The sequence below is a fragment of the Ranitomeya imitator genome, chromosome 1 (genome assembly GCF_032444005.1).
Source record: "Ranitomeya imitator isolate aRanImi1 chromosome 1, aRanImi1.pri, whole genome shotgun sequence".
NCBI classification, from domain to species: Eukaryota; Metazoa; Chordata; class Amphibia; order Anura; family Dendrobatidae; genus Ranitomeya; species Ranitomeya imitator.
Window position 1 is genome coordinate 556,446,607 of NC_091282.1, and position 22,749 is coordinate 556,469,355.

A 22,749-nucleotide genomic window follows, 5' to 3' on the forward strand; every position below is an offset into this window, starting at 1 on the left:
AGCTCGTTTTTTGCGGGACAAGATGACGTTTTCAGCGGTACCATGGTTATCTATATCGGTCTTTTTGATCTCGTGTTATTCCACTTTTTGTTCGGCGGTATGATAATAAAACGTTGTTTTTTGCCTCTTTTTTTACGGTGTTCACTGAAGGGGTTAACTAGTGGGACAGTTTTATAGGTTGCATCGTTACGGACGCGGCGATACTAAATATGTGTACTTTTATTGTTTTCTTTTTATTTAGATAAAAGAATATATTTATTGGAACAATATATTTTTTTAATTATTTATTTAGGAATTTTTTTTTTTTTTTACAAATGTAATTTTTTACTTTGCCCCAGGGGGACATCACAGTAAAGTAACAGATTGCTGATCTGACACTTTGCTGTGCACTGTGTCAGATCAGCGATCTGACGTGCACTCCTGGAGGCTTCCCGGCGCCTGCTCTGAGCAGGCGCTGGTAAGCCACCTCCCTGCAGGACCCGGATGCAGCCCCGCGGCCATTTTGGATCCGAGCCTGCAGGGAGAAGGAGGTAAGGACCCTCGGAGCAATGCGATCACATCGCGTTGCTCCGAGGGTCTCAGGGAAGCACGCAGGGAGCCCCCTCCCTGCGCAATGCTTCCCTATACCGCTGGAACACTGCGATCATGTTTGATCACAGTGTGCCAGGGGTTAATGTGCTGGGGGCGGTCCGTGACCGCTCCTGGCACATAGTGCCGGATGTCAGCTGCGATAGTCAGCTGACACCTGGCCGCAATCGGCTGCGCTCCCCCCCGTGAGCTCGGCTGATCGCTCTGGATGTACTATTCCGTCCTTGGGAGGTAGGGCCCACCCCACATGGACGGAATAGTACATCCAATGGCAGAAAGGGGTTCCCGCATGCGTCTAAAAACGCAGTGTTTGTACGTGTTTATATGCGTTTTTTCCTGCACTTGCGGATTAAACGCTGCGGATTCTAACGCAAATCTGAAACTAGCCTTAAATGATGTTTTATTTGCCATACATTGCTTGACCTTATTCGGTTATTGCCTCCTGACCTAAGCTGCCAGAATGGCAGACTACTGATGCTTTACAGCCACCTGCTCCCACCTGCCATTAGTAAAGCCCAGTGGGGACATTATTGTTCCATGGAGCTGTAAGCCCCGTCACTGGTGCACGGCCAGTGTGTTACTGGGAGAGCAATACAAAGGAATATTATAATGGAAGGTGCAGCAATACAACTGTATGCTACAATAATAACCAACCAAAGCACGCCTTCCATTTCCATACCTGTGCCGGGATGATGTAAACTAACATCTGATTGGTTGCTATGGAGAGCAATGACACCTTTTGTCTGAGCACATAGCACGTGACAGAAGCTGCACTCTCCCCCTCCTCTCCCGAGTCCGCCCCATTGCTCGCCGAGAACCCGCCCACTTTCCCGTAGACAGCCCCTACTATAGCGCTCAGGCTACCTCCGTGCGTCCTTCCGATGGAATGTGCGAAGTGACGTCACGCTACGTGCACGGACGGCGGCGGATTTCCCGTCGTACCTTGTGTCTATTTGGAAGCCTACGGTCTGTTCCCGGTGTTAAAGAGAAAAAACGGAGATGACAGCGTCCCGGTAAGAAAGATGGCGGTGAAGACTGAGAAGAAATAACAGCAGCCGGAGGAGACGAGGTGAGCACGGCGTTCTGCAAGGGGAGAGACAACAGGGAGGATGGAGAACAGTCACAAAGCCACGGAGAAAACAGTGATGGAGCCTGAGCAGCGGCGGCTATGGGTCGTAACATGGGGGAGGAGGGGCTGTGCAGGCTGGGGGCTCTGTGTACGGTGGGATGGAGGGGGAGAGGTGTGTATATACCTAATAATGGGGTCCTGTACGGTGGGATGGAGGGCTGCACAGGATAGGGGGAGAGGTGTGTGTGTATACCTAATAATGGGGTCCTGTACGGTGGGATGGAGGGCTGCACAGGATAGGGGGAGAGGTGTGTGTGTATATACCTAATAATGGGGTCCTGTACGGTGGGATGGAGGGCTGCACAGGATAGGGGGAGAGGTGTGTGTGTATATACCTAATAATGGGGTCCTGTACGGTGGGATGGAGGGCTGCACAGGATAGGGGGAGAGCTGTGTGTGTATATACCTAATAATGGGGTCCTGTACGGTGGGATGGAGGGCTGCACAGGATAGGGGGAGAGGTGTGTGTGTATATACCTAATAATGGGGCTCTGTATGGTGGGATGGAGGGCTGCACAGGATAGGGGGAGAGGTGTGTGTGTATATACCTAATAATGGGGTCCTGTACGGTGGGATGGAGGGCTGCACAGGATAGGGGGAGAGGTGTGTGTGTATACCTAATAATGGGGCTGTGTGTACGGTGGGATGGAGGGCTGCACAGGATAGGGGGAGAGGTGTGTGTATATACCTAATAATGGGGCTGTGTGTACGGTGGGATGGAGGGCTGCACAGGATAGGGGGAGAGGTGTGTGTATATACCTAATAATGGGGCTCTGTGTACGGTGGGATCGAGGGCTGCACAGGATAGGGGGAGAGGTGTGTGTATATACCTAATAATGGGGCTCTGTGTACGGTGGGATGGAGGGCTGCACAGGATAGGGGGAGAGGTGTGTGTGTATATACCTAATAATGGGGTCCTGTACGGTGGGATGGAGGGCTGCACAGGATAGGGGGAGAGGTGTGTGTGTATATACCTAATAATGGGGCTGTGTGTACGGTGGGATGGAGGGCTGCACAGGATAGGGGGAGAGGTGTGTGTGTATATACCTAATAATGGGGTCCTGTACGGTGGGATGGAGGGCTGCACAGGATAGGGGGAGAGGTGTGTGTGTATATACCTAATAATGGGGCTCTGTGTACGGTGGGATGGAGGGCTGCACAGGATAGGGGGAGAGGTGTGTGTGTATATACCTAATAATGGGGCTCTGTGTACGGTGGGATGGAGGGCTGCACAGGATAGGGGGAGAGGTGTGTGTATATACCTAATAATGGGGCTGTGTGTACGGTGGGATGGAGGGCTGCACAGGATAGGGGGAGAGGTGTGTGTATATACCTAATAATGGGGCTCTGTGTACGGTGGGATCGAGGGCTGCACAGGATAGGGGGAGAGGTGTGTGTATATACCTAATAATGGGGCTCTGTGTACGGTGGGATGGAGGGCTGCACAGGATAGGGGGAGAGGTGTGTGTGTATATACCTAATAATGGGGTCCTGTACGGTGGGATCGAGGGCTGCACAGGATAGGGGGAGAGGTGTGTGTATATACCTAATAATGGGGCTCTGTGTACGGTGGGATCGAGGGCTGCACAGGATAGGGGGAGAGGTGTGTGTATATACCTAATAATGGGGCTCTGTGTACGGTGGGATCGAGGGCTGCACAGGATAGGGGGAGAGCTGTGTGTATATACCTAATAATGGGGCTCTGTGTACGGTGGGATGGAGGGCTGCACAGGATAGGGGGAGAGGTGTGTGTGTATATACCTAATAATGGGGTCCTGTACGGTGGGATGGAGGGCTGCACAGGATAGGGGGAGAGGTGTGTGTATATACCTAATAATGGGGCTCTGTGTACGGTGGGATCGAGGGCTGCACAGGATAGGGGGAGAGGTGTGTGTATATACCTAATAATGGGGCTGTGTGTACGGTGGGATGGAGGGCTGCACAGGATAGGGGGAGAGGTGTGTGTATATACCTAATAATGGGGCTGTGTGTACGGTGGGATGGAGGGCTGCACAGGATAGGGGGAGAGGTGTGTGTGTATATACCTAATAATGGGGTCCTGTACGGTGGGATGGAGGGCTGCACAGGATAGGGGGAGAGGTGTGTGTATATACCTAATAATGGGGCTCTGTGTACGGTGGGATCGAGGGCTGCACAGGATAGGGGGAGAGGTGTGTGTATATACCTAATAATGGGGCTCTGTGTACGGTGGGATGGAGGGCTGCACAGGATAGGGGGAGAGGTGTGTGTATATACCTAATAATGGGGCTGTGTGTACGGTGGGATGGAGGGCTGCACAGGATAGGGGGAGAGGTGTGTGTATATACCTAATAATGGGGCTGTGTGTACGGTGGGATGGAGGGCTGCACAGGATAGGGGGAGAGGTGTGTGTATATACCTAATAATGGGGCTCTGTATGGTGGGATGGAGGGCTGCACAGGATAGGGGGAGAGGTGTGTGTATATACCTAATAATGGGGCTCTGTATGGTGGGATGGAGGGCTGCACAGGATAGGGGGAGAGGTGTGTGTATATACCTAATAATGGGGCTCTGTATGGTGGGATGGAGGGCTGCACAGGATAGGGGGAGAGGTGTGTGTATATACCTAATAATGGGGCTGTGTGTACGGTGGGATGGAGGGCTGCACAGGATAGGGGGAGAGGTGTGTGTATATACCTAATAATGGGGCTGTGTGTACGGTGGGATGGAGGGCTGCACAGGATAGGGGGAGAGGTGTGTGTATATACCTAATAATGGGGCTGTGTGTACGGTGGGATGGAGGGCTGCACAGGATAGGGGGAGAGGTGTGTGTGTATATACCTAATAATGGGGCTGTGTGTACGGTGGGATGGAGGGCTGCACAGGATAGGGGGAGAGTTGTGTGTATATACCTAATAATGGGGCTCTGTATGGTGGGATGGAGGGCTGCACAGGATAGGGGGAGAGGTGTGTGTATATACCTAATAATGGGGCTCTGTATGGTGGGATGGAGGGCTGCACAGGATAGGGGGAAAGGTGTGTGTATATACCTAATAATGGGGCTCTGTGTACGGTGGGATGGAGGGTTGCACAGGATAGGGGGAGAGGTGTGTGTGTATATACCTAATAATGGGGCTGTGTGTACGGTGGGATGGAGGGCTGCACAGGATAGGGGGAGAGTTGTGTGTATATACCTAATAATGGGGCTCTGTGTACGGTGGGATGGAGGGCTGCACAGGATAGGGGGAGAGGTGTGTGTGTATATACCTAATAATGGGGCTCTGTGTACGGTGGGATGGAGGGCTGCACAGGATAGGGGGAGAGCTGTGTGTATATACCTAATAATGGGGCTCTGTGTACGGTGGGATGGAGGGCTGCACAGGATAGGGGGAGAGCTGTGTGTATATACCTAATAATGGGGCTGTGTGTACGGTGGGATGGAGGGCTGCACAGGATAGGGGGTGAGCTGTGTGTATATACCTAATAATGGGGCTCTGTGTACGGTGGGATGGAGGGCTGCACAGGATAGGGGGAGAGCTGTGTGTATATACCTAATAATGGGGCTGTGTGTACGGTGGGATGGAGGGCTGCACAGGATAGGGGGAGAGCTGTGTGTATATACCTAATAATGGGGCTGTGTGTACGGTGGGATGGAGGGCTGCACAGGATAGGGGGAGAGCTGTGTGTATATACCTAATAATGGGGCTCTGTATGGTGGGATGGAGGGCTGCACAGGATAGGGGGAGAGGTGTGTGTGTATATACCTAATAATGGGGCTGTGTGTACAGTGGGATGGAGGGCTGCACAGGATAGGGGGTGAGCTGTGTGTATATACCTAATAATGGGGCTGTGTGTACGGTGGGATGGAGGGCTGCACAGGAGAGGGGGAGAGCTGTGTGTGTATATACCTAATAATGGGGCTGTGTGTACGGTGGGATGGAGGGCTGCACAGGATAGGGGGAGAGGTGTGTGTGTATACCTAATAACGGGGTCCTGTACGGTGGGATGGAGGGCTGCACAGGATAGGGGGAGAGCTGTGTGTGTATATACCTAATAATGGGGTCCTGTACGGTGGGATGGAGGGCTGCACAGGATAGGGGGAGAGGTGTGTGTGTATATACCTAATAATGGGGCTCTGTATGGTGGGATGGAGGGCTGCACAGGATAGGGGGAGAGGTGTGTGTGTATATACCTAATAATGGGGTCCTGTACGGTGGGATGGAGGGCTGCACAGGATAGGGGGAGAGGTGTGTGTGTATACCTAATAATGGGGCTGTGTGTACGGTGGGATGGAGGGCTGCACAGGATAGGGGGAGAGGTGTGTGTATATACCTAATAATGGGGCTCTGTGTACGGTGGGATCGAGGGCTGCACAGGATAGGGGGAGAGGTGTGTGTATATACCTAATAATGGGGCTCTGTGTACGGTGGGATGGAGGGCTGCACAGGATAGGGGGAGAGGTGTGTGTGTATATACCTAATAATGGGGTCCTGTACGGTGGGATGGAGGGCTGCACAGGATAGGGGGAGAGGTGTGTGTGTATACCTAATAATGGGGCTGTGTGTACGGTGGGATGGAGGGCTGCACAGGATAGGGGGAGAGGTGTGTGTATATACCTAATAATGGGGCTCTGTGTACGGTGGGATCGAGGGCTGCACAGGATAGGGGGAGAGGTGTGTGTATATACCTAATAATGGGGCTCTGTGTACGGTGGGATGGAGGGCTGCACAGGATAGGGGGAGAGGTGTGTGTGTATATACCTAATAATGGGGTCCTGTACGGTGGGATCGAGGGCTGCACAGGATAGGGGGAGAGGTGTGTGTATATACCTAATAATGGGGCTCTGTGTACGGTGGGATCGAGGGCTGCACAGGATAGGGGGAGAGGTGTGTGTATATACCTAATAATGGGGCTCTGTGTACGGTGGGATCGAGGGCTGCACAGGATAGGGGGAGAGCTGTGTGTATATACCTAATAATGGGGCTCTGTGTACGGTGGGATGGAGGGCTGCACAGGATAGGGGGAGAGGTGTGTGTGTATATACCTAATAATGGGGTCCTGTACGGTGGGATGGAGGGCTGCACAGGATAGGGGGAGAGGTGTGTGTATATACCTAATAATGGGGCTCTGTGTACGGTGGGATCGAGGGCTGCACAGGATAGGGGGAGAGGTGTGTGTATATACCTAATAATGGGGCTGTGTGTACGGTGGGATGGAGGGCTGCACAGGATAGGGGGAGAGGTGTGTGTATATACCTAATAATGGGGCTGTGTGTACGGTGGGATGGAGGGCTGCACAGGATAGGGGGAGAGGTGTGTGTGTATATACCTAATAATGGGGTCCTGTACGGTGGGATGGAGGGCTGCACAGGATAGGGGGAGAGGTGTGTGTATATACCTAATAATGGGGCTCTGTGTACGGTGGGATCGAGGGCTGCACAGGATAGGGGGAGAGGTGTGTGTATATACCTAATAATGGGGCTCTGTGTACGGTGGGATGGAGGGCTGCACAGGATAGGGGGAGAGGTGTGTGTATATACCTAATAATGGGGCTGTGTGTACGGTGGGATGGAGGGCTGCACAGGATAGGGGGAGAGGTGTGTGTATATACCTAATAATGGGGCTGTGTGTACGGTGGGATGGAGGGCTGCACAGGATAGGGGGAGAGGTGTGTGTATATACCTAATAATGGGGCTCTGTATGGTGGGATGGAGGGCTGCACAGGATAGGGGGAGAGGTGTGTGTATATACCTAATAATGGGGCTCTGTATGGTGGGATGGAGGGCTGCACAGGATAGGGGGAGAGGTGTGTGTATATACCTAATAATGGGGCTCTGTATGGTGGGATGGAGGGCTGCACAGGATAGGGGGAGAGGTGTGTGTATATACCTAATAATGGGGCTGTGTGTACGGTGGGATGGAGGGCTGCACAGGATAGGGGGAGAGGTGTGTGTATATACCTAATAATGGGGCTGTGTGTACGGTGGGATGGAGGGCTGCACAGGATAGGGGGAGAGGTGTGTGTATATACCTAATAATGGGGCTGTGTGTACGGTGGGATGGAGGGCTGCACAGGATAGGGGGAGAGGTGTGTGTGTATATACCTAATAATGGGGCTGTGTGTACGGTGGGATGGAGGGCTGCACAGGATAGGGGGAGAGTTGTGTGTATATACCTAATAATGGGGCTCTGTATGGTGGGATGGAGGGCTGCACAGGATAGGGGGAGAGGTGTGTGTATATACCTAATAATGGGGCTCTGTATGGTGGGATGGAGGGCTGCACAGGATAGGGGGAAAGGTGTGTGTATATACCTAATAATGGGGCTCTGTGTACGGTGGGATGGAGGGTTGCACAGGATAGGGGGAGAGGTGTGTGTGTATATACCTAATAATGGGGCTGTGTGTACGGTGGGATGGAGGGCTGCACATGATAGGGGGAGAGTTGTGTGTATATACCTAATAATGGGGCTCTGTGTACGGTGGGATGGAGGGCTGCACAGGATAGGGGGAGAGGTGTGTGTGTATATACCTAATAATGGGGCTCTGTGTACGGTGGGATGGAGGGCTGCACAGGATAGGGGGAGAGCTGTGTGTATATACCTAATAATGGGGCTCTGTGTACGGTGGGATGGAGGGCTGCACAGGATAGGGGGAGAGCTGTGTGTATATACCTAATAATGGGGCTGTGTGTACGGTGGGATGGAGGGCTGCACAGGATAGGGGGTGAGCTGTGTGTATATACCTAATAATGGGGCTCTGTGTACGGTGGGATGGAGGGCTGCACAGGATAGGGGGAGAGCTGTGTGTATATACCTAATAATGGGGCTGTGTGTACGGTGGGATGGAGGGCTGCACAGGATAGGGGGAGAGCTGTGTGTATATACCTAATAATGGGGCTGTGTGTACGGTGGGATGGAGGGCTGCACAGGATAGGGGGAGAGCTGTGTGTATATACCTAATAATGGGGCTGTGTGTACTGTGGGATGGAGGGCTGCACAGGATAGGGGGAGAGCTGTGTGTATATACCTAATAATGGGGCTCTGTATGGTGGGATGGAGGGCTGCACAGGATAGGGGGAGAGGTGTGTGTGTATATACCTAATAATGGGGCTGTGTGTACAGTGGGATGGAGGGCTGCACAGGATAGGGGGTGAGCTGTGTGTATATACCTAATAATGGGGCTGTGTGTACGGTGGGATGGAGGGCTGCACAGGAGAGGGGGAGAGCTGTGTGTGTATATACCTAATAATGGGGCTGTGTGTACGGTGGGATGGAGGGCTGCACAGGATAGGGGGAGAGGTGTGTGTATATACCTAATAATGGGGCTGTGTGTACGGTGGGATGGAGGGCTGCACAGGATAGGGGGAGAGGTGTGTGTGTATATACCTAATAACGGGGTCCTGTACAGTGGGATGGAGGGCTGCACAGGATAGGGGGAGAGGTGTGTGTATATACCTAATAATGGGGCTGTGTGTACGGTGGGATGGAGGGCTGCACAGGATAGGGGGAGAGGTGTGTGTAGATACCTAATAATGGGGCTGTGTGTACGGTGGGATGGAGGGCTGCACAGGATAGGGGGAGAGCTGTGTGTATATACCTAATAATGGGGCTCTGTATGGTGGGATGGAGGGCTGCACAGGATAGGGGGAGAGCTGTGTGTATATACCTAATAATGGGGCTGTGTGTACGGTGGGATGGAGGGCTGCACAGGATAGGGGGAGAGCTGTGTGTATATACCTAATAATGGGGTCCTGTACGGTGGGATGGAGGGCTGCACAGGATAGGGGGAGAGGTGTGTGTATATACCTAATAATGGGGTCCTGTACGGTGGGATGGAGGGCTGCACAGGATAGGGGGAGAGGTGTGTGTATATACCTAATAATGGGGTCCTGTACGGTGGGATGGAGGGCTGCACAGGATAGGGGGAGAGGTGTGTGTATATACCTAATAATGGGGTCCTGTACGGTGGGATGGAGGGCTGCACAGGATAGGGGGAGAGCTGTGTGTATATACCTAATAATGGGGCTGTGTGTACGGTGGGATGGAGGGCTGCACAGGATAGGGGGAGAGCTGTGTGTATATACCTAATAATGGGGCTGTGTGTACGGTGGGATGGAGGGCTGCACAGGATAGGGGGAGAGCTGTGTGTATATACCTAATAATGGGGCTGTGTGTACGGTGGGATGGAGGGCTGCACAGGATAGGGGGAGAGCTGTGTGTATATACCTAATAATGGGGCTCTGTATGGTGGGATGGAGGGCTGCACAGGATAGGGGGAGAGGTGTGTGTGTATATACCTAATAATGGGGCTGTGTGTACAGTGGGATGGAGGGCTGCACAGGATAGGGGGAGAGGTGTGTGTATATACCTAATAATGGGGCTGTGTGTACAGTGGGATGGAGGGCTGCACAGGATAGGGGGAGAGCTGTGTGTATATACCTAATAATGGGGTCCTGTACGGTGGGATGGAGGGCTGCACAGGATAGGGGGAGAGCTGTGTGTATATACCTAATAATGGGGCTGTGTGTACGGTGGGATGGAGGGCTGCACAGGATAGGGGGAGAGCTGTGTGTATATACCTAATAATGGGGCTGTGTGTACGGTGGGATGGAGGGCTGCACAGGATAGGGGGAGAGCTGTGTGTATATACCTAATAATGGGGCTGTGTGTACGGTGGGATGGAGGGCTGCACAGGATAGGGGGAGAGCTGTGTGTATATACCTAATAATGGGGCTCTGTATGGTGGGATGGAGGGCTGCACAGGATAGGGGGAGAGGTGTGTGTGTATATACCTAATAATGGGGCTGTGTGTACAGTGGGATGGAGGGCTGCACAGGATAGGGGGTGAGCTGTGTGTATATACCTAATAATGGGGCTGTGTGTACGGTGGGATGGAGGGCTGCACAGGAGAGGGGGAGAGCTGTGTGTGTATATACCTAATAATGGGGCTGTGTGTACGGTGGGATGGAGGGCTGCACAGGATAGGGGGAGAGGTGTGTGTGTATATACCTAATAATGGGGCTGTGTGTACGGTGGGATGGAGGGCTGCACAGGATAGGGGGAGAGGTGTGTGTGTATATACCTAATAACGGGGTCCTGTACAGTGGGATGGAGGGCTGCACAGGATAGGGGGAGAGGTGTGTGTATATACCTAATAATGGGGCTGTGTGTACGGTGGGATGGAGGGCTGCACAGGATAGGGGGAGAGGTGTGTGTAGATACCTAATAATGGGGCTGTGTGTACGGTGGGATGGAGGGCTGCACAGGATAGGGGGAGAGCTGTGTGTATATACCTAATAATGGGGCTCTGTATGGTGGGATGGAGGGCTGCACAGGATAGGGGGAGAGCTGTGTGTATATACCTAATAATGGGGCTGTGTGTACGGTGGGATGGAGGGCTGCACAGGATAGGGGGAGAGCTGTGTGTATATACCTAATAATGGGGCTCTGTATGGTGGGATGGAGGGCTGCACAGGATAGGGGGAGAGGTGTGTGTGTATATACCTAATAATGGGGCTGTGTGTACAGTGGGATGGAGGGCTGCACAGGATAGGGGGTGAGCTGTGTGTATATACCTAATAATGGGGCTGTGTGTACGGTGGGATGGAGGGCTGCACAGGAGAGGGGGAGAGCTGTGTGTGTATATACCTAATAATGGGGCTGTGTGTACGGTGGGATGGAGGGCTGCACAGGATAGGGGGAGAGGTGTGTGTGTATATACCTAATAATGGGGCTGTGTGTACGGTGGGATGGAGGGCTGCACAGGATAGGGGGAGAGGTGTGTGTGTATATACCTAATAACGGGGTCCTGTACAGTGGGATGGAGGGCTGCACAGGATAGGGGGAGAGGTGTGTGTATATACCTAATAATGGGGCTGTGTGTACGGTGGGATGGAGGGCTGCACAGGATAGGGGGAGAGGTGTGTGTAGATACCTAATAATGGGGCTGTGTGTACGGTGGGATGGAGGGCTGCACAGGATAGGGGGAGAGCTGTGTGTATATACCTAATAATGGGGCTCTGTATGGTGGGATGGAGGGCTGCACAGGATAGGGGGAGAGCTGTGTGTATATACCTAATAATGGGGCTGTGTGTACGGTGGGATGGAGGGCTGCACAGGATAGGGGGAGAGCTGTGTGTATATACCTAATAATGGGGCTGTGTGTACGGTGGGATGGAGGGCTGCACAGGATAGGGGGAGAGGTGTGTGTATATACCTAATAATGGGGCTCTGTGTACGGTGGGATGGAGGGCTGCACAGGATAGGGGGAGAGGCATGTGTGTATATACCTAATAATGGGGCTCTGTGTACGGTGGGATGGAGGGCTGCACAGGATAGGGGGAGAGGTGTGTGTATATACCTAATAATGGGGCTCTGTGTACGGTGGGATGGAGGGCTGCACAGGATAGGAGGAGAGCTGTGTGTGTATATACCTAATAATGGGGCTGTGTGTACGGTGGGATGGAGGGCTGCACAGGATAGGGGGAGAGGCATGTGTGTATATACCTAATAATGGGGCTGTGTGTACGGTGGGATGGAGGGCTGCACAGGATAGGGGGAGAGCTGTGTGTATATACCTAATAATGGGGCTGTGTGTACGGTGGGATGGAGGGCTGCACAGGATAGGGGGAGAGCTGTGTGTATATACCTAATAATGGGGCTGTGTGTACGGTGGGATGGAGGGCTGCACAGGATAGGGGGAGAGCTGTGTGTATATACCTAATAATGGGGCTCTGTATGGTGGGATGGAGGGCTGCACAGGATAGGGGGAGAGGTGTGTGTGTATATACCTAATAATGGGGCTGTGTGTACAGTGGGATGGAGGGCTGCACAGGATAGGGGGTGAGCTGTGTGTACAGGTCCTTCTCAAAAAATTAGCATATAGTGTTAAATTTCATTATTTACCATAATGTAATGATTACAATTAAACTTTCATATATTATAGATTCATTATCCACCAACTGAAATTTGTCAGGTCTTTTATTGTTTTAATACTGATGATTTTGGCATACAACTCCTGATAACCCAAAAAACCTGTCTCAATAAATTAGCATATTTCACCCATCCAATCAAATAAAAGTGTTTTTTAATAACAAACAAAAAAAACATCAAATAATAATGTTCAGTTATGCACTCAATACTTGGTCGGGAATCCTTTGGCAGAAATGACTGCTTCAATGCGGCGTGGCATGGAGGCAATCAGCCTGTGACACTGCTGAGATGTTATGGAGGCCCAGGATGCTTCAATAGCGGCCTTAAGCTCAACCAGAGTGTTGGGTCTTGCGTCTCTCAACTTTCTCTTCACAATATCCCACAGATTCTCTATGGGGTTCAGGTCAGGAGAGTTGGCAGGCCAATTGAGCACAGTAATACCATGGTCAGTAAACCATTTACCAGTGGTTTTGGCACTGTGAGCAGGTGCCAGGTCGTGCTGAAAAAATGAAATCTTCATCACCATAAAGCATTGACCCTGCCCTTGATGAAACACAGTGGACCAACACCAGCAGCTGACATGGCACCCCACACCATCACTGACTGTGGGTACTTGACACTGGACTTCAGGCATTTTGGCATTTCCTTCTCCCCAGTCTTCCTCCAGACTCTGGCACCTTGATTTCCGAATGACATGCAAAATTTGCTTTCATCAGAAAAAAGTACTTGGGACCACTTAGCAACAGTCCAGTGCTGCTTCTCTGTAGCCCAGGTCAGGCGCCTCTGCCGCTGTTTATGGTTCAAAAGTGGCTTTACCTGGGGAATGCGGCACCTGTAGCCCATTTCCTGCACACGCCTGTGCACGGTGGCTCTGGATGTTTCCACACCAGACTCAGTCCACTGCTTCCTCAGGTTCCCCAAGGTCTGGAATCGGTCCTTCTCCACAATCTTCCTCAGGGTCCGATCTCCTCTTCTCGTTGTACAGCGTTTTCTGCCACATTGTTTCCTTCCAACAGACTTACCATTGAGGTGCCTTGATACAGCACTCTGGGAACAGCCTATTTGTTGAGAAATTTCTTTCTGGGTCTTACCCTCTTGCTTGAGGGTGTCAATGATGGCCTTCTTGACATCTGTCAGGTCGCTAGTCTTACCCATGATGGGGGTTTTGAGTAATGAACCCGGCAGGGAGTTTATATAAGCCTCAGGTATCTTTTGCATGTGTTTAGAGTTAATTAGTTGATTCAGAAGATTAGGGTAATAGGTCGTTTAGAGAACCTTTTCTTGATATGCTAATTTATTGAGACAGGTTTTTTGGGTTATCAGGAGTTGTATGCCAAAATCATCAGTATTAAAACAATAAAAGACCTGACAAATTTCAGTTGGTGGATAATGAATCTATAATATATGAAAGTTTAATTGTAATCATTACATTATGGCAAATAATGAAATTTAACACTATATGCTAATTTTTTGAGAAGGACCTGTATATACCTAATAATGGGGCTGTGTGTACGGTGGGATGGAGGGCTGCACAGGAGAGGGGGAGAGCTGTGTGTGTATATACCTAATAATGGGGCTGTGTGTACGGTGGGATGGAGGGCTGCACAGGATAGGGGGAGAGGTGTGTGTATATACCTAATAATGGGGCTGTGTGTACGGTGGGATGGAGGGCTGCACAGGATAGGGGGAGAGGTGTGTGTGTATATACCTAATAACGGGGTCCTGTACGGTGGGATGGAGGGCTGCACAGGATAGGGGGAGAGGTGTGTGTATATACCTAATAATGGGGCTGTGTGTACGGTGGGATGGAGGGCTGCACAGGATAGGGGGAGAGGTGTGTGTAGATACCTAATAATGGGGCTGTGTGTACAGTGGGATGGAGGGCTGCACAGGATAGGGGGAGAGGTGTGTGTATATACCTAATAATGGGGTCCTGTACGGTGGGATGGAGGGCTGCACAGGATAGGGGGAGAGGTGTGTGTATATACCTAATAATGGGGCTCTGTGTACGGTGGGATGGAGGGCTGCACAGGATAGGGGGAGAGGTGTGTGTGTATATACCTAATAATGGGGCTCTGTGTACGGTGGGATGGAGGGCTGCACAGGAGAGGGGGAGAGCTGTGTGTGTATATACCTAATAATGGGGCTGTGTGTACGGTGGGATGGAGGGCTGCACAGGATAGGGGGAGAGGTGTGTGTGTATATACCTAATAATGGGACTGTGTGTACGGTGGGATGGAGGGCTGCACAGGATAGGGGGAGAGGTGTGTGTATGTACCTAATAATGGGGCTGTGTGTACAGTGGGATGGAGGGCTGCACAGGATAGGGGGAGAGGTGTGTGTGTATATACCTAATAATGGGGCTCTGTGTACGGTGGGATGGAGGGCTGCACAGGATAGGGGGAGAGGTGTGTGTAGATACCTAATAATGGGGCTGTGTGTACAGTGGGATGGAGGGCTGCACAGGATAGGGGGAGAGCTGTGTGTATATACCTAATAATGGGGCTCTGTGTACGGTGGGATGGAGGGCTGCACAGGATAGGGGGAGAGGTGTGTGTATATACCTAATAATGGGGCTCTGTGTACGGTGGGATGGAGGGCTGCACAGGATAGGGGGAGAGGTGTGTGTATATACCTAATAATGGGGTCCTGTACGGTGGGATGGAGGGCTGCACAGGATAGGGGGAGAGGTGTGTGTATATACCTAATAATGGGGCTCTGTGTACAGTGGGATGGAGGGCTGCACAGGATAGGGGGAGAGGTGTGTGTAGATACCTAATAATGGGGCTGTGTGTACAGTGGGATGGAGGGCTACACAGGATAGGGGGAGAGGTGTGTGTGTGTATATACCTAATAATGGGGCTCTGTGTACGGTGGGATGGAGGGCTGCACAGGATAGGGGGAGAGCTGTGTGTGTATATACCTAATAATGGGGCTGTGTGTACGGTGGGATGGAGGGCTACACAGGATAGGGGGAGAGCTGTGTGTATATACCTAATAATGGGGCTGTGTGTACGTTGGGATGGAGGGCTGCATAGGATAGGGGGAGAGGTGTGTGTATATACCTAATAATGGGGCTCTGTGTACGGTGGGATCGAGGGCTGCACAGGATAGGGGGAGAGGTGTGTGTATATACCTAATAATGGGGCTCTGTGTACGGTGGGATGGAGGGCTGCACAGGATAGGGGGAGAGGTGTGTGTATGTACCTAATAATGGGGCTGTGTGTACAGTGGGATGGAGGACTGCACAGGATAGGGGGTGAGCTGTGTGTGTATATACCTAATAATGGGGCTCTGTGTACGGTGGGATGGAGGGCTGCACAGGATAGGGGGAGAGGTGTGTGTATATACCTAATAATGGGGCTGTGTGTACAGTGGGATGGAGGGCTGCACAGGATAGGGGGAGAGGTGTGTGTGTATATACCTAATAATGGGGCTGTGTGTACAGTGGGATGGAGGGCTGCACAGGATAGGGGGAGAGGTGTGTGTGTATATACCTAATAATGGGGCTCTGTGTACGGTGGGATGGAGGGCTGCATAGGATAGGGGGAGAGCTGTGTGTGTATATACCTAATAATGGGGCTGTGTGTACGGTGGGATGGAGGGCTGCAAAAGAGAGGGGGAGAGCTGTGTGTGTATATACCTAATAATGGGGCTGTGTGTACGGTGGGATGGAGGGCTGCACAGGATAGGGGGAGACCTGTGTGTGTATATACCTAATAATGGGGCTGTGTGTACGGTGGGATGGAGGGCTGCACAGGATAGGGGGAGAGCTGTGTGTATATACCTAATAATGGGGCTCTGTGTACGGTGGGATGGAGGGCTGCACAGGATAGGGGGAGAGGTGTGTGTATATACCTAATAATGGGGCTCTGTGTACGGTGGGATGGAGGGCTGCACAGGAGAGGGGGAGAGGCATGTGTGTATATACCTAATAATGGGGCTGTGTGTACGGTGGGATGGAGGGCTGCACAGGATAGGGGGTGAGCTGTGTGTGTATATACCTAATAATGGGGCTGTGTGTACGGTGGGATGGAGGGCTGCACAGGATAGGGGGAGAGCTGTGTGTGTATATACCTAATAATGGGGCTATGTGTACGGTGGGATGGAGGGCTACACAGGATAGGGGGAGAGCTGTGTGTATATACCTAATAATGGGGCTGTGTGTACGGTGGGATGGAGGGCTGCATAGGATAGGGGGAGAGGTGTGTGTATATACCTAATAATGGGGCTCTGTGTACGGTGGGATGGAGGGCTGCACAGGATAGGGGGAGAGGTGTGTGTATATACCTAATAATGGGGCTCTGTGTACGGTGGGATGGAGGGCTGCACAGGATAGGGGGAGAGGTGTGTTTATATACCTAATAATGGGGTCCTGTACGGTGGGATGGAGGGCTGCACAGGATAGGGGGAGAGGTGTGTGTATATACCTAATAATGGGGTCCTGTACGGTGGGATGGAGGGCTGCACAGGATAGGGGGAGAGGTGTGTGTATATACCTAATAATGGGGCTCTGTGTACGGTGGGATGGAGGGCTGCACAGGATAGGGGGAGAGGTGTGTGTATACACAATAATAGATGTTAACACATGCAGAGCTGAACAGCACAGCTCCATCGACTATGTAGTGCCCTCTGCCTGTTACTGCAGATCCGTACTATTCATACAAATAGGAGTGGACCTGCAGTACGTTGGCAGCTGCTACAGGTGATGTATCTGTGCTGTCCACTCCACAACTGTAAGGGTATGTGCACATGTTGCGGATTCTCTGCTGATCCGCAGCGTTTTTTTGCAGTGCAGAAACGCTGCAGATTCGCAATTGATTTACAGTACAATGTAAATCAATGAGAGAAAAAAATGCTGTGCACACTTTGCGGAAAATCCGCTGCGGAAATGCTGCGGTTTAAAAGAAGTAGCATGTCACTTCTTTTTTGTGAATCTGCAGCATTTTTGTACCCATTCCATTATAGAAAACCGCAGGGGTAAAAAACGCAGCAAATCCGCAAGAAAGCCGCAGCAAAACCGCTGCGGAACCGCACAAAAAACGCGACAAATCCGCAGGTGCGTTTTCTGCCTGGAGAGGGAGAATCCGCACCAGAAATTCCTAAGCCTAATCCGTAACGTGGGCACATAGCCTAAGCGTAGATTAGACGGAGATGCTTCTGCTGCATGGAGGCTGCATACACACACTCGTGTTAATGTTTAAATTTAAGAAATTTAATTTTTTTTTTGTTTTTCATGTCATCCTTATTGCCTCTGTGTTGCATGTTTTTTTTTTTCTAATCAGTTTTTAAAAACTGAAGTAGGAATACTGAGCTTTTATGTATCCTATTACTATTCACCGTGGTTCAGTGAAGGATGCAGATGAATCTCAGCTGGAAACATACTGACCACTAGTGATGAGCGAATGTGTTCCAATAAGGTGTTTTTCAAGCGCACCTGGCTGCTTACCAAGTGTCTTCAGCGTGCTCGAATAATATGTTGAGTCCCCGCCCCAGCATGTCTCGCGGCTGTCTGATAGCCATAACACATGCAGGGATTGGCGGTTTGTGAAGCAATTCCTGTATGTGTCCCAGCTGTCGATCAGCCACGAGACATGCAGCCACGGGGACTCAACATATTACTCGAGCACGCTGAAGACACTCAGTAAGCAGCCTTATCTGAGCACGTTCACTCATAACTACTGACCACCATAGACTTTAAAGAGATTGTTGACTACTTTTTTATTGATGACCTATCCAACTGCCTGGGGTCCAATGCCCAGCACCCCTGCCGATCAGCTGTTATCTGTGTTGGCGGCAGCGCCCGGCCGGACTCATGGAGCTGCTCCGTTTTCTGATGTGGCCAAGGCTTGGTACTGCGCATCCGCTTCCTATTCAAATCAATATGAGGCAGAGGTGCAGTACCCTGCGTCAGCCACTATGAGAAGACACCCAGCTCTGTAAGTATCTCTGGCGGCTGCGGATACCGAAATCAGCTGATCGGCAGAGGTGCCAGGTATCGGACCCTGGCCAATCGGACTTTCATGAAGGATAGCTCATCAAGGAAAAAGTAGTGCACAACCTCTTTAATGGCACAATCTGATTTACAAAACTAACGGATGTACAGGAAATGCTCTAAGTCTCTCAGACTGGACACACAGATCCAATTGTGAAGCATATCTATAATATAACGCTGGGAGCGTCACTCTGTCCGAAGCCTTTATAGACTGCGCAAGCGCCGGCGCAGTCTGGACCCCACAGAGTGACGCTGCCAGGAGATCGCGGTATGTGTAAGCACTGAACGCACACCGCAATCTCCAACGGATAGCAGGGATGCGCCAGGAGGGCAAGTATGAGCTATATTCACCTGTCCCGTTCCAGCGCTGCCAGCCGCTCTCTTCCGGGTCCTCTTCCTGTGACGTTCACAGTTCACAAGGCGCGATGATGCGCTTAATGCGCGCTGCCCTCTGACTGACCAGTCACAGCCAGAGGACCCGGAACACGGAGCGGCACGCAGCGCTGGATCAGGGCCAGGTGAATATAGCAAGTGTCGGGGGCCTGAGCTAGCGGCGACTTCGGCGCCTGACCCCACAGCGCGCCGGTGTCCCCGCCTGCTCAGGCCCCCCAGCACTCGGCGCCCAGCGACGATAGGTGAGTATGGTATTTTTTTTTTTTTTTTTTTTATATATATCGCAGCAGCATACGGGGCATATAATACAATGGAGCATCTTATGGGGGCCATAAACCATAATGGAGCAGTCTTCGGGGGCATATACTATGGAGCATCTTATGGGGGCCATAAACCTTTATGGAGCAGCGTATGGGGCATATGGATGGGAGCAGCAAATTACAGAACGGTAGCGCAGGATGGGAGCAGCACATGACAGAACAGGGGCGCAGGATGGGAGCAGCACATGACAGAATAGGGCAGCACATGACAGAACGGGGTGCAGGATGGCAGCAGCACATTACAGAACGGGGGCGCAGGATGGGTGCAGCACATGTCAGAATGGGGGCGCAGGATGGGAGCAGCACATGTCAGAATGGGGGCGCAGGATGGGAGCAGCACATGTCAGAATGGGGGCGCAGGATGGAAGCAGCACGTGACAGAATGGGGGCGCAGGATGGGTGCAGCACATGTCAGAATGGGGGCGCAGGATGGGAGCAGCACATGTCAGAATGGGGGTGCAGGATGGAAGCAGCACGTGTCAGAATGGGGGCGCAGGATGGAAGCAGCACGTGACAGAATGGGAGCGCAGGATGGGAGCAGCACGTGACAGGATGGGGACGTAGGATGGAGCAGCACATGACAGGATGGGGACGCAGGATGGGTGCAGCACATGACAGGATGGGGACACATAATGGAGCAGCACATGACAGGATGGGGACGCAGGATGGAGCAGCACATGACAGAATGGGGGCGCAGGATGAGTGCAGCACGTGACAGAATGGGGGCGCAGGATGGGTGCAGCACATACCAGGATGGAGACCATATACCAATATAAATGCTCGCCACCCGGGCGTAGAACGGGTTCAATAGCTAGTGTGTGTATATCAGTAAACACTATAGGTCCGTGTACTGTTTGCCTCATTAAAGGGAATGGCCTCTTTGAGGGCTGTGCCTGAATCCTGTTTTTCAAGGCTTCGAGTGGCAGTCCCAACAGCATACTAAGGTTTGGCAAAAATGCAATGTGAACTGCGTTAAACTCTCCAAAATATCCCTTCTTTTGTAATCACTACATCTCATTTAGTTCCTCTGTAAGCATTTAAATCCCTATGTTTGACTGATATTTAGGTTGCAGTTTTATAAAATGCATGCTAGGTTTACTAGGCAGTCTCTGTTATCCCCCTACCTCCCCCACACCCCCCGAAAACCCCGCACTCAATTTAAAACTAATCATGTAGTGGACTTAGCCCTTACAGAAATCATTATTTTATAATTATTTTTCTCAGCTATGATTGTCCAGAAAATGATCTATTATGCACCCTTGGTTTGAACGATCTTGCAAAGCACAGTTCCTACCCTTCCTCTTTGTGGATGCGGCACTCGCTTGCCTAGATCAAGCTCTCGCTGAGTATTGGAGCAGGTGTTCTGCCAACACCGACACATCTGCTGTGGCAATCCATGCAGATATAGTGAGCGATCGGCCGCAGCAGCTAGGGAAGAGATGTGTACTTAGTTCCAACGGTGTCTCTGTGCACATGGCCAAGTTTTCCGTTCAAGCAGCGATCGCTCTGTGGAAGGAAGCACTGTCAGTCAGCGGAGGAGAAGGGTTGCAACTGTGCACTGAAACTTTGGCCATGCCAAGGGAGCACCCTCATTTGAATAATAATGATCTTTTTCTGAACAATAATAACTGAGAAAACTGAAGCGTAATGAGTCCCCTATGTGACTCTAATCACTGTAAACTCTGTTTTTGACCCTGCTGTGTGTCTGTTTTTTTATTTTTTTATTTATTCTAAATCTTCTAAGTTTTATATTTTTTTTTTTTAAAACTTTGCTTATTTTTGTTACAAAATATGTCCCCAAAGATCTTGATCACCATATTTGTTGCTATTTTTTACTGTAATCAGTGGAGTAGGTTTAAAATGGACTAACCCCTAAAATAATAAATTGGGTTCCAACTTCATGCTGCACTCAGATTGCACAGCACAAACCTGCTTACAGATTCCCTTTAATGATATTAGGAAAAATGGCAATTACATTATTTCATGAACTACTTTCCTGCACAAGGTGCTGTCCCAATAGTCTCTTTCCTGCAGCCTTGCTTGCAGGATATAGATGAATTATTTAAACTGTGCCGTGGTACTTCTTTTACATATAGAATATTACAAGACCCTAATGTGTGATGGCTGCAGACTCAGGACTGCAGAGGCTGTAAACCTTTCCTGTCAGATGTACTCTCAGCTGAGCTGATATCATTTCTCTCCATTTGCTATAATGAGTGACTTTATTTAAAGGGCATCTAAGCAAATAACCATTTTTAGGATGGAGACAACCAACCTATGAAATTTGATGCATATCTCCAATGTTTTATAAGAAGTGCAGAGAAATAGTGGATCTATTACCCAAACTGTGCAATCGTCTACCACCACTCGTATTTCAGTGGTGCTTTGGAGAATAGAAGGTTCTGGTTAACATGGGCAGAGGCTCCGCATTTCCTTGCCATTCTAAGTCAACGGCTCCACAAAGATAACTGATCACTTCATTTACTACCTTCTGACGATCGTCGTGACCCATAACGATTGTTCTGACTTTCTGTGATGTGACTAGCTCCATCTGGTATTTCAGACTTGCATGTCACTATCTGAATCTTAATTTATATTCGTCTAAATAGTGAACAACCTGTATTCCTACTTTCCCCAGTGCCATGAATTATTCTGATATCTGAACACTCCAGCTTCTTTGTGAGTAAGACGGTCTTCTCTACTGACCTTCACTGATTTTGGAAGCAGAAATGGCAAGTAGCAGTGGAGGTGGAAGTTGCAAGCCAAGCTCAAACAGCTGGTGCAAATCACAGGAGAAGCTTCCGGTCCATGTAAGTAGAGGACATGTGTGGCCAAGAACTGTTACTGCAGTGATTGCACAGTTCAGTGTTGGGTACATGCACCTCCATACAATGGTGTCCAACCTAAAAGCATACATTGTAAGTTATGTTGCATCATAAGATTTTGTGGGAATCAATAATTGTATTGGTATATATCTGTTGATTCCTACTCTAGAAAAAAGTGGATTTTCAATACAAGCAAGTACCGTAAGTTCGATAATGAAAATGTATGGGAGCAAAGTTCCTGGTTTATACAAAGCGCACAAATCAGACATGATCAATGATGAGCAAATGTGTTATCCGAGTATCTTGGGTGTGATAAGAAAAAATATGTTGGCGTTCCCCGTAGCTGCATAATTCGTGGCTATTTGACACAACGGCACCACCTGTTTGTTGGGCAATCCCCGCATGTGTTGTTGCTGTCAACCGCCACAAAACATTCAGCAGCATGGACTCAAAAATAATAGTCGAGCACGACCAAAACATTCTGGTAACACCCGAGCATGTTCGGATAACACCTTATCTGAACATGATTACTTGCTAGATAGATATGATGTGAAGAGACCTTTTAATCCTGCAGTTAATATCCCGTAAC

At 50.6% G+C, this 22,749-nt stretch overlaps 1 protein-coding gene across 1 annotated transcript in view; it reads left to right on the forward strand.

Moving 5' to 3' along the window:
• The first annotated feature begins 1,385 nt into the window (after nucleotides 1-1,385).
• The window catches only part of SIN3B (SIN3 transcription regulator family member B), a 91,486-nt gene continuing 70,122 nt past the window's right edge, over nucleotides 1,386-22,749 (forward strand). The window contains exons 1-2 of the mRNA XM_069767761.1: nucleotides 1,386-1,657; nucleotides 21,974-22,145. Of these exons, the coding sequence (XP_069623862.1) occupies nucleotides 22,065-22,145 (81 nt within the window). The 5' untranslated portion in view covers nucleotides 1,386-1,657; nucleotides 21,974-22,064. The remainder of the gene's footprint in view (nucleotides 1,658-21,973; nucleotides 22,146-22,749) is intronic.